At 36.9% G+C, this 16,475-nt stretch overlaps 1 protein-coding gene across 4 annotated transcripts in view; it reads left to right on the forward strand.

The window, feature by feature from the left end:
• The window catches only part of APC (APC regulator of WNT signaling pathway), a 123,414-nt gene extending 108,379 nt beyond the window's left edge, over nucleotides 1-15,035 (forward strand). For all 4 annotated transcript variants that reach the window (XM_064140730.1, XM_064140729.1, XM_064140732.1 and 1 more), the window contains 6 exons: nucleotides 847-942; nucleotides 1,796-1,935; nucleotides 3,265-3,342; nucleotides 4,075-4,191; nucleotides 4,785-4,999; nucleotides 5,411-15,035. In XM_064140730.1, coding sequence (XP_063996800.1) covers nucleotides 847-942; nucleotides 1,796-1,935; nucleotides 3,265-3,342; nucleotides 4,075-4,191; nucleotides 4,785-4,999; nucleotides 5,411-11,993 — 7,229 coding nt within the window. In that variant the 3' untranslated portion in view covers nucleotides 11,994-15,035. The remainder of the gene's footprint in view (nucleotides 1-846; nucleotides 943-1,795; nucleotides 1,936-3,264; nucleotides 3,343-4,074; nucleotides 4,192-4,784; nucleotides 5,000-5,410) is intronic.
• Nucleotides 15,036-16,475: the final 1,440 nt, after the last annotated feature.

Below are 16,475 nucleotides of genomic sequence, written 5' to 3' on the forward strand. Positions count from 1 at the left end.
ATATTGAATATGTATTCATTTGGTTTTAAATTGTAATGGATAGTAAAACATATCTTCCTAAATACTTTTCATGCACAGGTAGCACATTTTATTTAGGGCAGAGAGCTGAAATCAAATAAATGCAATCTATTCGATACAATCTTTAAATGTGAAAGAAGTGACAATATAAGTGAATAGGACTTTTTTCTCAGAGAACAGTTAGGAAAAAAGAGCTTATGGACTGCTTAACTGCTTCTCTGAATTTTGTGAATTCAGGCTGCAGGTGTCTGTGACAGACATACTACTGAGATCTGTGAGCAACATCACCAGTGTTGGAGTTTACTATGGGAGCCGTTAGGGAGGAGTGAGGGTCAGAACAAAATATGCCAATACCATTTGTCTGTTAGCCATAATCTATCTCACAAAAATAATAACTTTGAAACTTTTCAGTTATGTAACGAAGGGTTTAATTAACTTAAAGACGTAACACCCAAAGAAAGAACTTCATGTTAGGTGACAAATTATTTAATGCCAGAATTTAACCAGAATATTTAACCATATTAAAAAATGTTTGTTTCACTATGAGTGTTAATGTTTAAAAGTAGTAAGTTAAATTTTTTTTTTACTAGGAATAATATTTTTTACTTTCTACATACATTCAGAATTATCCCTCACTACTTCTTCAGCATCAGATCTATTTCTAGTACACACATTTGTTAGTAACATTCTTAACTAATCTTCTGTTTCTGGATTACTGGGAAGATACAAGCCCTGAATAAAAACTGCAATTGATTTATTTTAAGTTAAGTTTCAGCTTGGAAAACTTACCACCCAGTAAATATTAATGGTTACTTGTTTCTGGATCAGTGCCTGCTCCAGTAGACCATCAGATCTGTCCTGCAGTGTGTGTTTTGATGAAACTTTCATTTGATGAAGAACACAGACATGCAATGAATGAGCTTGGTAAGACCAAATATATTTCTTGTGATTGACAAGCTTGCTGGAAACACTAACACTTCTTATGGACTTTTTACTACTAGTTTAAACAGATCATCAGTTAATTTGTGTTAGCTGCTGCCCTTGAATTGATAAATACAGTTTAAATTAACCAAACCATTTCCAAGTGGTAAATTACTGTATCAGTTGTTCTCTTTTTTGGCACAAATTGTGCATTTTGGAAGAGTAATATTTTTATGGAAATATTTGTAATTCTAGAAGTATTTGACTTAATAGTGGAGCATGCTTTCTGTGGGGAGTGAGGGGGGTGTTCTTTGGTGTGGATTTTGCTGGTTCTATTTTGTGGTTTTTGTTTGTCCTAAACTGGTTCCTGTTTGACAGCCTGACTTTTTTCATCCATGTTCAGTAAAGTCTGTGCATGCCATTTTCCTTCCTTTGCCAATTTTCATTATCAGTGAAGTATTGTATGTATTTTTCTCAGAAAATAACATTCAGTTGCAATAATCAGTAATTTTTAAATGTACTAAACCGGGTTTTGTGTAACTGGTGTGAGTTCATCAGTCAGGTGTGATTTTTACTGGGTGGAATTAAAAGATGGCTGTGCTTTCTTACTTCCTCATAATTCCTCCTCTTCCTGTTTCCCCCTGAAATCTCGATGGCATGCTCTTATACTTTTCAGCTGTTTCCAAGCACAGGATTCAAGATCCAGAGTCAGAATTTATTTATCACTTTGAGCCTTTCAGATGTTTGAGATTTGTTCAGTACATATAAATGCAGTTTGTCTCCTGGTATATATGTACTTTACCTGCGATATTAGAGTACAGATATTGCTAATTTTCTTACTTGTTTGTTTTTAAAGGAGGCTTGCAGGCCATTGCTGAACTGTTGCAGGTAGATTGTGAAATGTATGGACTGACAAATGATCACTATAGTGTTACATTAAGGAGGTATGCTGGAATGGCTCTGACAAACTTGACTTTTGGAGATGTGGCAAACAAGGTAAGAGTAGAATTTTAAACATAAAATAATTTTAGTTGATAGCTACTTTTGAAATGTAGTTCTCAAGACAAGTGATGGAAATCTCCAGAACAGCATATTGTGTCTTAGCTCAATCAAAAGTTCAAAATACCTCCTCCATTACATCCCGTTCCAGACAGCATTATAAACAGAATGTTGTATCATTATAAACAGAATGTTGTATCATTAAGTATATCAACTCTCATCTTTAATTTGTCACTGGAAGTAAGGATTTTATCTGTCAGTTTAGATTTTTTTATGAGCATTAGGTTGGCACAGCATATAATGATTGTGAACCAATGATTACTGTTTGTGACCAGCTTTTCTAGGGATGTTGAACTAAAACTAATTGAGTCAAGTTTTGTTAAGTTCTCCATTATTTAACAATACTATTACTGGCTGGTGAAATTTTGCAAACCTCTTCAGGATGAAGCTTGTTTCCAAATGATCAGAGTTTATGTGCCTCATAAAGGGCACTACTGCAAATTATAAGAGAAGATAGGCTCCCTAATTTCTGACAAGGACCTTGCATTCAAATGACAGAAAGTCTCAGTAACATGCCCTAGCATTTGACATGCTGTGGATCTGAATTTTAACTTTGTACTGAAAAGACTTTTTTGTCTTTCTACTCTGGGGGAAGACATTTCAGGAATGAATGGAAATAGCCGATTTTATGTAACTTGTGTTTTTGTTCTAAATTCTAGAGGAAGGTAAAGCATAAGTCCTTGATGAAAATCAGTTGCTTCACGGAATACCAGCCTCTTACATCATCCAATTAGTAACATTACAAGGCTGTAGTCACTGAATTTATAGTGTAAACTAAACTACTGAGAGATGTAAATGTACCTGTTGCCCTACTGTGGGAATATTTTTTGAATAATGTTTAATTGTGCATTGTCACAAACAATTTATAACGCAAGTTTTTCAGGTGCTATTGCATCCTTGAGAAGTTGTTCTTCAGATGTCAGAAATGCTACATTTGTGTCAGTTAAAAATATTAATAATATTTTTCATACTGTGCTTATTTGAAAGAAAAAAATGTGATTTTGAGATTCAGTAGACAATAGGTAACAAATGTTACCAGCTCAAAGGTCATTTTTCTGTGGTGGAGAAAAGGCAGCTTCAAAGGTAGTAATCCTAGACCTTCGACTTAACATTTTGATAGTTGTAAACCATAGATGTATTGTTTGCAACATACTTTACTAAGTTTTTATTGAACTTCAGGTGTGATTGGTTTAAAATACAGAACATTGTGCACCTAACCCATCATTTAGTACTAATAATTTCCTTTTGTCTTCTCATTGTTAATAGGCTACATTATGTTCTATGAAGGGCTGTATGAGAGCTCTTGTAGCCCAACTGAAATCTGAAAGTGAAGACTTACAGCAGGTAATGTCCTTTGAGATGAAATATTTCTTTGACATTTCCATTATTTTGCATCCTGTGCAATCTGTGAGAGTAGTGTATTTCTACTCTCCATAATGTTTACCTTCCTTGTACTCACTTGGCCTCACCACCAGTTATTTTTATACTTGACTCCTGTTACCTTCATGAAGTTTACTCTGTGCTGTCCACACAGGCTGTTTCAAAGAAATAGGCTTCCTTCATCCCAGCTGATTTTTAATTTTTTTTTTGTCTACTCAACTTCTATAAATAAGTATTCTTACTGCAAAAGACACTGTATTTTTAAAATACTTTAAAGAGCTACATAAATGTTAATCAGAGTAATAGTACCATCTGAGAGCCACACAGGTGTTATTCTGTTTTACTATCAGAAAAGCTGAAAAAAAGATAATGTGCATCTCTCTGCAGACATCAGAATATATGTGTATCTGATTTTTTGACCAAGTTTTCAACCAGTGTGGAAATCAGTGAACTTTATTTCAGATCTTTCTTTTAGATACTCACACACAGAAGCCATAATCTTTGATCATACGAAATGTTAGAACAGTCTATCAGACAACACAACAAAACCCAGATTTTATCAAATTTTAGTTCAGTAGCTGAACATGACCACTGTTAATTAATCCAAAGCATTACAGAAATTCAGGAGTGAAGTCTGACAACCTGATAAAGAAGCAGCTGTATTGAGATACATTATTTTTCTTTTATGTTGTGCAGGTTATTGCGAGTGTGTTGAGGAACTTGTCCTGGCGAGCAGATGTAAACAGTAAAAAGACTCTAAGAGAAGTTGGAAGTGTGAAAGCCTTGATGGAATGTGCTTTAGAAGTTAAGAAGGTATCCTGTATAAGTGATGAATTTTAGTGAAATTGTGTTTATTTTACACAAACTACAAATATTGTTGTCTTTTTTTGGTAAAAGCACTATTTGGGGTAGTTTAGGTAACTTGCTTTGAAGAAAGAGAGTTGCTTTGACTCTACATAGCAGCAGACACCAATGCAGCAATTTTTTATGAACCATGTTGTTGAAAAGGTCTTTTTTGTAATTTTGCAATTTAATAAATTCTCTTTTAAGTTAGTGAACAGGTAGCTACCACTTCTATAGTTCCCTAGATAGACATTTGTGTGTCCAGACAGGATTATATTCCATCCCAGAGTCTCCTTTTAGTCTTCAAGCCAGACTTACCAGTAGGGCAGTTAACAAGCATTTTGGCACATGCTTCTGCACAAGACCAAATTCATAGCTGAAGAAAGCAGAAGAGCAAACAGAGGTATTTACATGTATACTGCTGCTTACGTGTAGGTTACAGTAAGCCCAGGAAGCAGAAATTGGAATATACATAACTCCTTGAAGTGAATATATGTATTTCATGTAGACTGTGATCAATAGTGAAAAACTTCTCTAATTCTATCATCTTGTTTTTTCCCTAGGAGTCCACATTAAAAAGTGTTCTGAGTGCCTTATGGAATTTGTCAGCACACTGTACTGAGAACAAAGCCGATATATGTTCTGTTGATGGTGCTCTTGCATTTCTAGTTGGCACACTGACATACCGAAGCCAAACAAACACTTTAGCCATCATAGAAAGTGGAGGAGGAATATTACGAAATGTTTCTAGCTTAATTGCTACTAATGAGGACCATAGGTGAGTATACATACATTCTTTTAACTTTTTTAGCAATTCCACATATGTGTTTATGACTGAATCTTCATATCAATGCTTCTATTAGGTATAATAACCAATTATAGTGAATTTTTAAGTATTTGATAAGTGAATAATTTTACTTATATAACTGGAATATGTAAACAGATTAATCAATACCTGATGCTTATTAATGATGAACTGTACTGAAGCTAACTATTCTTGTTTGTAAAAGGATTTGATTAGTATTCAGATGATAGTTAGAGGAGATAGGGGATAAATTTGCATTGGAGAATTCATCATTATTCTTTCTAAGGGCAAAACTTGCCCCCAGCTTAGTTTTATGTTTTGCTTTGTCTCTTCTCCTTTTGAAATGCCACTTACTGATGTTTGTTTTCAATTACTCAACACCAGGCAAATCTTGCGAGAGAACAGCTGCTTACAAACCTTGTTACAACACCTGAAGTCACACAGTTTGACAATAGTCAGTAATGCATGTGGGACCTTGTGGAATCTTTCCGCACGAAACGCAAAGGATCAGGAGGCACTATGGGACATGGGAGCAGTCAGTATGCTGAAAAATCTCATTCACTCAAAACACAAAATGATAGCCATGGGTAGTGCTGCAGCTTTAAGAAACCTCATGGCAAACAGGCCAGCAAAATACAAGGATGCCAACATTATGTCTCCTGGATCAAGCTTACCATCTCTTCATGTCAGAAAACAAAAGGCACTGGAGGCAGAATTAGATGCTCAGCATTTATCAGAGACTTTTGACAACATTGATAATTTAAGCCCCAAAGCATCTCACCGCAGTAAGCAGAGGCATAAGCAAAATATATACAGTGAATATGTCTTAGACTCCAGTCGGCATGATGATGGTGTGTGTAGATCAGAGAGTTTTAATGCCAGTAATATGACTGTACTTTCACCATATTTAAATACTACAGTATTGCCCAGCTCCTCCTCTTCCAGTAGAGGAAACATAGAAAATTCTCGATCTGAGAAAGATAAAAGTCTTGACAGGGATCGAGCAGTAGGTTTAAATACCTATCATCCAGCTGCAGAGAATACTGGGAACTCATCTAAGAGAATAGGAATGCAGATTTCTACTGCTGCAGCTCAGATTGCCAAAGTTATGGAAGAAGTAACAAGCATGCATATTCCACAAGAAGACAGAAGTTCTCGTTCTGCTTCTGAAATGCACTCTTTGACAGAAGACAGAAATGCCCCAAGAAGATCAGCTACTGCCCATACTCACTCAAATACATACTTTCCTAAATCTGAGAATTCAAACAGGATGTGTCCTGGTTCTTATACAAAAATAGAGTACAAGAGAGCTTCAAACGATAGCTTAAATAGTGTCAGCAGCAGTGACGGCTATGGTAAAAGAGGCCAAATGAAACCTTCCATTGAATCTTACTCTGAGGATGATGAAAGTAAATTTTGTAGTTATGATCAATATCCAGCTGACTTGGCACATAAGATTCATAGTGCAAATCATATGGATGACAATGATGGAGAGCTGGACACTCCTATTAATTATAGTCTTAAATACTCAGATGAACAGTTAAATTCTGGAAGGCAGAGTCCCTCTCAAAATGAAAGATGGGCAAGGCCTAAGCATATAATAGATGATGAAATGAAACAAAATGAACAAAGGCAGCCAAGGAGCCAAAATGCAACTTACCCTGTATACAATGAAAGTGGAGAGGATAAACACATGAAATACCAGTCACCTTTTGGGCAGCAGGAGTGTGTTTCTTCCTTTAGATCAAGAGGGTCCAATGGTTCAGATCAGACCAGAGTAGGCTCAACTCTTGGAATGAATCAGAAGGTAAACCAGTCCTTGTGCCACGTTGATGATTATGATGATGATAAGACAACAAACTATAGTGAACGTTATTCTGAGGAGGAACAACATGAAGAGGAAGACAGACCGACCAACTATAGCATGAAGTACAATGAAGAGGAACATCATGTTGATCAGCCTATTGATTATAGTTTAAAATACTCAACAGAAGTTCCTCCTTCTCAGAAGCCATCTTTTACTTTCCCAAAGAGTTCTTCAGTGCAGAGTACTAAAACTGATCATATTTCCTCAAGCAGTGGGAGCACATCAACCCCCTCATCTGGTTCCAAGAGACAGAATCAGCTTCATCCAAATTCTGCACAGAGCAGAAGTGGTCGTGTGCAGAAGACTGCTTCATGTAAAACTTCCTCTATTAATCAGGAAACTATACAAACTTACTGTGTGGAAGATACCCCAATATGTTTTTCAAGGTGTAGCTCTTTGTCATCTTTGTCATCAGCTGAAGATGAAGTAGGACGGGATCAATCCACACGTGTGTCAGATGGCAATAATACACTGCAGATAGCAGAACTAAAGGAAAGTAGTGGGGCATTATCTACAGAAGGTGCAGTAAGTGAAATCACATCAACACCACAACACATCAGAACAAAATCCAATAGACTTCAGACTTCCAGTTTGTCTCCTTCTGATTCCTCTAGAAATAAAGCTGTTGAATTTTCTTCAGGTGCCAAATCTCCCTCAAAGAGTGGTGCACAGACTCCTAAAAGTCCACCAGAACATTATGTACAGGAAACACCACTTATGTTCAGCAGATGTACTTCTGTAAGTTCCCTGGATAGTTTCGAAAGTCGGTCAATTGCTAGCTCAGTTCAGAGTGAGCCTTGCAGCGGAATGGTAAGTGGCATTATAAGTCCCAGTGACCTTCCAGACAGCCCTGGACAAACTATGCCTCCAAGCAGAAGTAAAACACCACCACCAGCTCAGGGAGTTCAAGTTAAAAGAGATGTACCTAAAGGTAAAGTACCAAGTGCAGAAAAGAGAGAGCCTGGTCCTAGACAGGCAGCTGTAAATGCAGCAGTTCAAAGAGTTCAGGTACTGCCAGATGCTGATACACTGTTACATTTTGCCACAGAAAGCACACCAGATGGGTTCTCATGCTCTTCTAGTCTGAGTGCTCTGAGTCTTGATGAGCCATTTATACAGAAAGATACAGAGTTAAGAATAATGCCCCCAGTTCATGAAAATGAACATGGAAATGAAGCAGAACCTGAACAGTCAGATGATAAAAAAGATGACCAAGAGAAGAAAGCAGAGAAGTGTACTGAAGCAGAAAAAGACATTCTGGATGATTCTGATGATGATGATGATATCGAAATACTGGAAGCATGTATTATTTCTGCTATGCCAACAAAGTCTTCACGTAAAGCTAAAAAGCCTTCTCAAGCATCTGTTCCAAAAATACCTCCTCCTGTAGCCAGAAAGCCCAGCCAGTTGCCAGTGTACAAGCTTTTGCCTTCACAAAGCAGACTGCAATCCCAAAAACACGTGACTTTTACACCAGGAGATGATATGCCACGGGTATATTGCGTTGAGGGTACACCAATAAATTTTTCAACAGCTACATCTCTGAGTGATCTTACAATAGAATCACCCCCAAGCGAGTTGGCCAATGTAGACAGCGTGGGTACAGGAACAGAGTCAGGGGAATTTGAAAAGAGAGACATGATTCCTACAGAAGGTCAAAGTACCGATGACTCTCGGAGAGCAAAAAGCTCAACTGTGACTCCCCCAAGCCTAGATGATGACAAAACAGAAGAAGGTGACATTCTGGCTGAGTGCATTAACTCAGCTATGCCAAAAGGAAAAAGTCACAAACCATTCAAAGTGAAGAAGATAATGGATCAAATTCAACAAGCATCTTCATCTCTAAGTAATAAAAACCAACCAGAAGGTGACAAAAAGAAGCCAACATCACCAGTAAAGCCTGTTCCCCAAAATAATGAATACAGAGCATGTATAAATAGAACCACAGAGTCTAAAAGTAGTAACAATAATGAAAGAAGTTATGCAGAGAGCAGAGATGTAAAGAAACAGAATCTTAAAAATAATTCAAGAGATTTTAATGATAAAATGCCAAATAATGAAGAGCGTGTAAGAGGAAGCTTTGCATTTGATTCCCCTCATCATTACACACCTATTGAGGGAACTCCCTATTGTTTTTCACGGAATGATTCCCTGAGTTCTTTAGATTTTGATGATGATGGTGATGATGATGATGATGATGACCTTTCAAGAGAGAAGGCAGAATTAAGGAAAAGAAAAGAAGCAAAGGAAACAGGAACTAAAATCTGCACTAATCCAGAACAACCCTCAAATCAGCAGCCAAGAAACAGGACACAAATTTGTCAGAAAAACCCAACAGGCAGAAGCCAACCTAAAAGTTTCTCTCAGTCAGCTAAAGATATTCCAGACAGAGGAGCGGCTACAGATGAGAAAATGCAGAATTTTGCTATTGAAAACACTCCTGTTTGTTTTTCTTGCAATTCATCTCTTAGTTCTCTCAGTGATATTGATCAAGAAAACAATAACAACAAAGAAAAAGAACCTGCAAAATGTACTGAGACTCCTGATTCACAACTGGAATCAAACAGACCACAGACTTCTGGTTATGCACCTAAATCATTTCATGTTGAAGACACTCCAGTATGTTTCTCTAGAAACAGCTCTCTGAGTTCTCTTAGTATTGACTCAGAAGATGATCTTTTGCAGGAATGCATTAGTTCTGCTATGCCTAAAAAGAAAAAGCCTTCAAGAATGAAGAGCGAAAGTGAAAAAATTAGTTCTAGAAATACAGGTGGTGTACTGGCAGAAGATTTAACACTGGATTTGAGAGAGATACAGAGACCAGATTCAGAACATGGTTTTTCACCTGATTCAGAGAACTTTGATTGGAAAGCTATACAAGAAGGTGCAAATTCTATAGTCAGTAGCCTGCATCAAGCTGCGGCTGCTGCATCACTGTCTAGACAAGCTTCATCAGACTCTGATTCTATACTTTCATTAAAATCTGGTATTTCTCTAGGGTCACCATTTCATCTTACACCAGACCAAGAAGAAAAACCCTTCACTAGTAATAAAGGTCCAAGAATTCTTAAGCCAGGAGAGAAGAGTACACTGGAGTCTAAAAAAGTAGAATCTGAAAGTAGAGGAATCAAAGGGGGAAAGAAAGTATATAAAAGTATAATTACAGGAAAAGTTCGCTCCAGTTCAGAAGTTTCGAGCCAGTTGAAGCAACCACAACAGACAAGTGTGCCCTCAATTTCACGTGGTAGGACAATGATCCATATTCCAGGAGTACGGAATAGTTCTTCAAGTACTAGTCCTGTTTCAAAAAAGGGTCCTCCACTCAAAAACACAAACTCCAAGAGTCCCAGTGAAGGCCAAAGTTTGACTAGTTCTCCAAGAGGAGTCAAGTCATCAGTGAAATCTGAACCAGCTCCTGTAGCTAGGCAGCCATCTGGGTTGAATCCAAGTGGATCAAGTAAAGGACCTTCTAGGTCAGGATCTAGAGACTCAACTCCATCTAGACCTCAGCAGCAGCCATTAAGTAGGCCTCTGCAATCTCCAGGCCGAAACTCAATTTCCCCAGGAAGAAATGGTATAAGTCCTCCTAACAAACTTTCTCAGTTGTCAAGGACATCATCTCCTAGCACAGCTTCAACTAAATCTTCAAGTTCAGGTAGAATGTCATATGCATCACCAGGCAGGCAGGTAAGCCAGCAAAACCTTACTAAGCAAACTGCCTTACCTAAGAGTACCAGTAGCATTCCACGAAGTGAGTCTGCTTCAAAAGGGTTAAACCAAGCTCTCAGTAGTGGTGGATCAAACAAAAAGACTGAACTGTCCAGAATGGCATCCACCAAATCTAGTGGAAGTGAATCTGACAGATCCGAGAGACCTGTTCTTGTTCGTCAGTCAACTTTCATTAAAGAAGCTCCAAGCCCAACTCTAAGACGGAAATTAGAAGAGTCAGCTTCATTTGAATCTCTGTCTCCCTCTAGGCCAGATTCTCCCACCAGGTCCCAACTACAGACTCCAGTTTTAAGTCCATCTCTTCCTGATATGTCTTTATCCACTCATTCAACTGCTCATACAAGTGGTTGGCGAAAATTACCCCCTAATCTGGGCCCTTCTGTAGAATATGATGGAAGACCAGCAAAACGTCATGATATAGCTCGTTCTCATTCTGAAAGTCCCTCAAGATTGCTGATCAACAGATCAGGTACTTGGAAGCGAGAGCACAGTAAACATTCCTCATCACTTCCTCGTGTAAGCACTTGGCGAAGAACTGGAAGTTCTTCCTCAATTCTGTCAGCTTCCTCAGAATCCAGTGAAAAGGCAAAAAGTGAAGATGAAAAGCAACATGGAAGTCCTTTTTCTGGACACAAGCAAAGTAAAGAAAGCCAAGCACCTGCAAAAGGTACTTGGAGAAAAATAAAAGAAAATGAAATCACCCAGATAATGAATGATCCTCAGCATAATTCCTCGGTTGCCACAAATGGCTCTGATTCCAAAACTCTTGTCCATCAGATGGCACCAGCTGTCTCTAAGACAGAGGATGTGTGGGTGAGGATAGAGGACTGCCCAATTAACAATCCTCGATCTGGAAGGTCCCCAACTGGAAATACTCCCCCTGTTATTGACAGTGTTTCAGAGAAAGGTGCTGTGAATGCTAAAGATTCTAAAGAGATTCAAGAAAAACAAACCTCAGGAAGTGGAGGTGTTCCAGTTCATAACAGTGGTTTAGAAAATCGTCTAAACTCGTTTTTTCAGATAGACAGTCCAGACAAGAAAGGCACTGAGACAAAATCTCTGCCAAATAATCCCATTCCTGCATCAGAAAATAATGAAAGTACTGTAAGTGAGCGTACACCATTCAGTTCCAGTAGCTCAAGCAAACATAGCTCTCCTATTGGTGCTGTTGCAGCAAGAGTGACTCCTTTCAACTACAATCCAAGCCGCAGGAAGAGTAGCATGGACAATAGTTCTGCTCGGCCATCACAGATACCAACACCAGTAAATAACAGCACAAAGAAACGTGACTCTAAGTCTGAAAACCCAGACAGCGGTGGAACTCAGAGTCCTAAACGTCACTCTGGCTCTTACTTGGTAACTTCTGTTTAAGTGCAACAACAAATAAATTAACTGATGTATTATATACAGCAGCTATTTAGAACTTCTGTTTCAAATGAAACTTTAAAAGATTGGGGATTGATTTTGTTGTTGTTGTTGTTGTTGTTGTTTTTATTTGTTGTAAATAGGTTTGATTCTTGTTAGCAGGTCCTTGTTCTGGAAGCCATATTTGATAGTATACTTTGTCTTCACTGGTAATATTTTGGAGGAATACCTGATTGACATTTTGGAGTAAAATTGCTAATGCAAGTATATTTGTACAGTATGTTTAACATGTATTTAATTAGTATCCCATCCCATAATCCTTTAAATATTGCTTGTCATTGAAATCATGGAATATCGCAGATAGAGATGATACAGTCATACTGCTTTATCAATCATTTCTAGATTACAGACTGACTAAACTACATCAGGGAAGAAATTATATTATTTATGCAAAAAAAATTCTCAGATTTTAGTATTTGTTAGTCCATCAATCCAAGAATTACTCATGTGACTGTGAAATTCACAGTAATATGGTTTCTGCTGAACAAGCTCTCCCAGCCTGCTTTTCTGCATGAATGGAACTGACGGTTCCTTTTCTGAAGTAATAATTAACATAATGTGCATAGGTAGTTATAGTGTAACAAGTTACACTTTCTTTGTGCTCTGAAAAAAGGAAAAAAAAAAAAAAAGGAAGAACTGTGTAACTGTAAAATCTTGAACAAAATTATTTTACCTGAATTAGATTTTATCTTAAAGTAGGTAGATTTTTTTTGCTATGCTGTAACTTGTTGTATATCCTGGTATTTGAGGTGAAATGGCTGCTCTTTTATTAATGAGACTTAGGGGATGTCTCAACAGAGACTAAAATGAACATTTCAGAATAAATTATTACTATATGTAAATTGTGTGTGTTACTTCTGCATTACATAAAAATACAGTATTTTATTTTCAGGTGTCACCATATAATGCATTGAATAATGCACTTAACACCTAAGGCCTGATCCAGCAGAATCTTGCACGTCCAGTGTTCGTTCCTCCTTAGCACTGACAAATGTTGGATGCTTTTAACATTTGCAGGACCAGGCCCTAGGTCTTATGTAATATATTTGTAATTGAGGCAGTTTCACACATCTCAGGTGCACAGAAGGCTAAAGGCAGGGTTATTTCCAGTAGCCAAGGAGTATAATTGTGTTCATGACTGCAAGCCTGAAACAATATTGTATCTATAAAAATAACATTTGCAAAATAGAAGTTGGGGTGTTTTATTTTTCATTTCAGAAAATACAGAATAAAAAACAGTGACTATATGATGCAACTGTAATTCTGTTCAGAATCTTCATGCCGTTTTTTTAATGACAAAGGGGAAAATGTCATCAAAATGCTATGGCAGCAAGAAAATTGCCATGGCAGCAAGAAAAACCATTTTATACACAAACCAGGACATTTGCTGCCTCAGGCTTTTTTGATGCAAATACGGTTTGTGCTAGAACAGTGCTGAAAAGACAGATTTACACTTCTAAAATATAGTCTGGATTTAGTTGGGAATCGGTTTAATTTAGAAACGTGAAAGAACAAAACAGCTACCATTCTGTGCACGATTGAGCAAACCATGAAACAGTAACAGTTCTGTTGTATCTCAACTGGACAGTTTTAAAGTTAGCACTCTCAAATAACTGATGTTCAGGATTCGAAATGCCCTGATTCCAGGAAGCCCTGAAATAGAGCAATTTACATTCATGGTATCTTTAGCACAGCTGTAGAGCATATCTTAACTATGGCTTTTGTATTTCATCATTGAAATGAATTTATTTTTATATTGAGCTCACAATAAGATGTGCACTGAGTATAAATAGATTTGAGATACTGTCAGCAGGCAGAAGTCAATTTAGATAAAAGTTAAAAACCAATACCAAAAATATCTGTTTGGCAGAAGTGGTATCTTACTTGCTCTTTCATACTTTGCTTTGTCAGATTTGAGACATGCCATGTTTCTGTATCATCTGATGAATCTGTTAACAAGCATGATCCTCACATTCACATTTGTAATATTTTGCATATAGTATCTTCACAAAACTTACCATTGTCCTTTTAAAGATTAAATAGAGATTGTGTGATGTGTTTAAAGTCAGGACTTCCTATTGGAGTAAAATATGGAAACTCCATCCCTGAGTTTAAAATGCAAGGCCATTTTTCTTATGAATGATGTGCTACTACTTTTTGTGCTGGGCTTTTAACTACTAATATGAAAATCCACCACACAATCCAAGGTGTTCAGCACCAGCATTACAGTTATGTCCTGTTGATTTAAGAATGTAAAGGTAAACTCAATCTCAGTAAAGAAATTCTGATTTCAGTTTTATAATTGAAGGAATCAGAAGATTATGTGGAACAATAAATAAACAATCATATGTGTATCAAACACCAGAATATCTTCAAAAATTGCAGTGGCTTCTCTAGATAGTCTCGGAGGTACTTTATGATCATTATAATTGCAAAGTTTCTCTTAATATCCTCATAAGTAACCTATATTTGTAGCAAACACAGATGAGAGAAACTTTCCAACTATAAGGTAGTGATACACTAAAATATGCTTCCCATGGGAGTTGTTAAATTTCCATTATAGAAGTTTTAAGAAGAGGTTTATGAAACATCTCATAGGGATGGACTATAGTGTATTTCATATTGCCTGTGCGCAGAGGTGGGCTTAGGTGATCTTTTTAAAACATTTCCAGATCTATCTTTCTCTGATTCTTTATCCAAAAGACTTAGTGTCCACTAAGAGCCTTTTAGAGTAATTAAGGACATCCATAATGCTTGATTTATGTGAGTGATGGGGATAGAAAGCTATATTCTAAGCTTAACTATAAAAACAACTCCCAGAAGTGGTCTGAGAATTTGTTAATAATGTCTAGATTCATGATAGATTTGTTTTATGATACTTGAGATTTAATAATTTTCCTTAGTTTTCCTTTTATGATGTTGCCACAGCAGGTGAAAGAACACTACTTGTACCAAGGCTAAACAATAAAAAACAAGGAGCTAAGTAAATGAAGACTCATTTTACGTTTATTCTGGGATGTACTGCCTTTCTACAGATTTTGGTAGAACTTTTGTGTTTAGTGCTTAAACCTTTAGTTGTCCTCGACTAAGGTTACCATATTCAGAACATATCTATTTTGTACTTAAAAATCAGTTTATACTGAGAACAGTCATAAAGCTTGCTTCAGACTAACTTGGAGCTTTGACCTCTTGATGTGATAAGCAAACACATGACCTCCCCCACAAATAGTAATTGGTTCACTTTTTTAAAACTGTATTCATTTTAATGTATTTTTGCAATGTCACAGTTAAGGGTAGTGCTTAATTTCCATGAAAACCCTTCTGATTAAATATTCCAGTTTAAAGAGGAACTAATCTGCTTAAGTTTTTAATGTGCAGGTTTTTATCAGTATTTTCCTCTAAAAGCTTAAAGATAATTCTTGAAAGGCTGTCAAGGATGACATCTTAGAAATTGGAAGCCTTATCAGGATTTCCTGATGAGATTGGATTATTGTTTTATGCAAGATTTGGCTGCAGAATACAAATACAGTTTCTGCTGTGGACTTCAGTATTCTTCAACATAGACCAGTATGTTTGATGGCCTTGGGAACTTATCTGCTCTATCTTTGGTGTAGAGGGAAGGAAAAAGAGACCGTTTTGGAGACTCAGCCATATTGTTCCAAGAATGTGTATTCATTTCTTCACCAGTGAATTGCAAAAGCCGCAAAGAACATTTTATCCGCACATTAATGAGATTTTATCTTAAAAGTATACTGTAGACCATGAAACTGCACTTTGTTTGATAATCTGACAGATGAGGTTTTTGATGGTCACTTTGGAGTAATTTGTAATTGTCCATTCCTCCATCCCCGTTAAAAGAAACTGAGATTACTAAGAAGATAACAATGTACTAGTTTCTTCATTCTTAAAGATCCATATTGTTTCTAGAATCAAAGGAACAGCACGCTCTGTTGAAAGAAGTTTTCTTCCTTACATGGTTCTGGCTGTGAATCCTGGCTCTCATCTGACCTCTCAGTGGACTAGCTCTCGTGTAGCAGAATTGATGTGGACTAGGATTAGTGCTCCATTTAGTATGGTGGATTTGCTTAGTGCAGAGTTAGACAAGTGCTGCCTGAGCCAGACGAAAAGAAAATGAACAGTTGTTAAAGTCTTTTATCCTGGAAATTCTGTCAACTAATTTCACAAAGATTACATCAGTCCATAATTTGTGCTTGCAGAAAATAAATATTTCTTTGAAAATACCCAAAGAAAAAATTTCCCATCCATATGTAAACTCCTAGGTGACAATTTTTAAATTTGCAGTATTAAATTCAATGCAGTAAATCAGTAAAAAGATCCATTGCAACTACTTGTTTTCTGGAAGATACTTAGAGAACATTTCTCATAATGAAGACAGTACTACTTGTAGACATGACTTGGAAAATGTTT

Source organism: Pogoniulus pusillus, chromosome Z (genome assembly GCF_015220805.1).
Source record: "Pogoniulus pusillus isolate bPogPus1 chromosome Z, bPogPus1.pri, whole genome shotgun sequence".
NCBI classification, from domain to species: Eukaryota; Metazoa; Chordata; class Aves; order Piciformes; family Lybiidae; genus Pogoniulus; species Pogoniulus pusillus.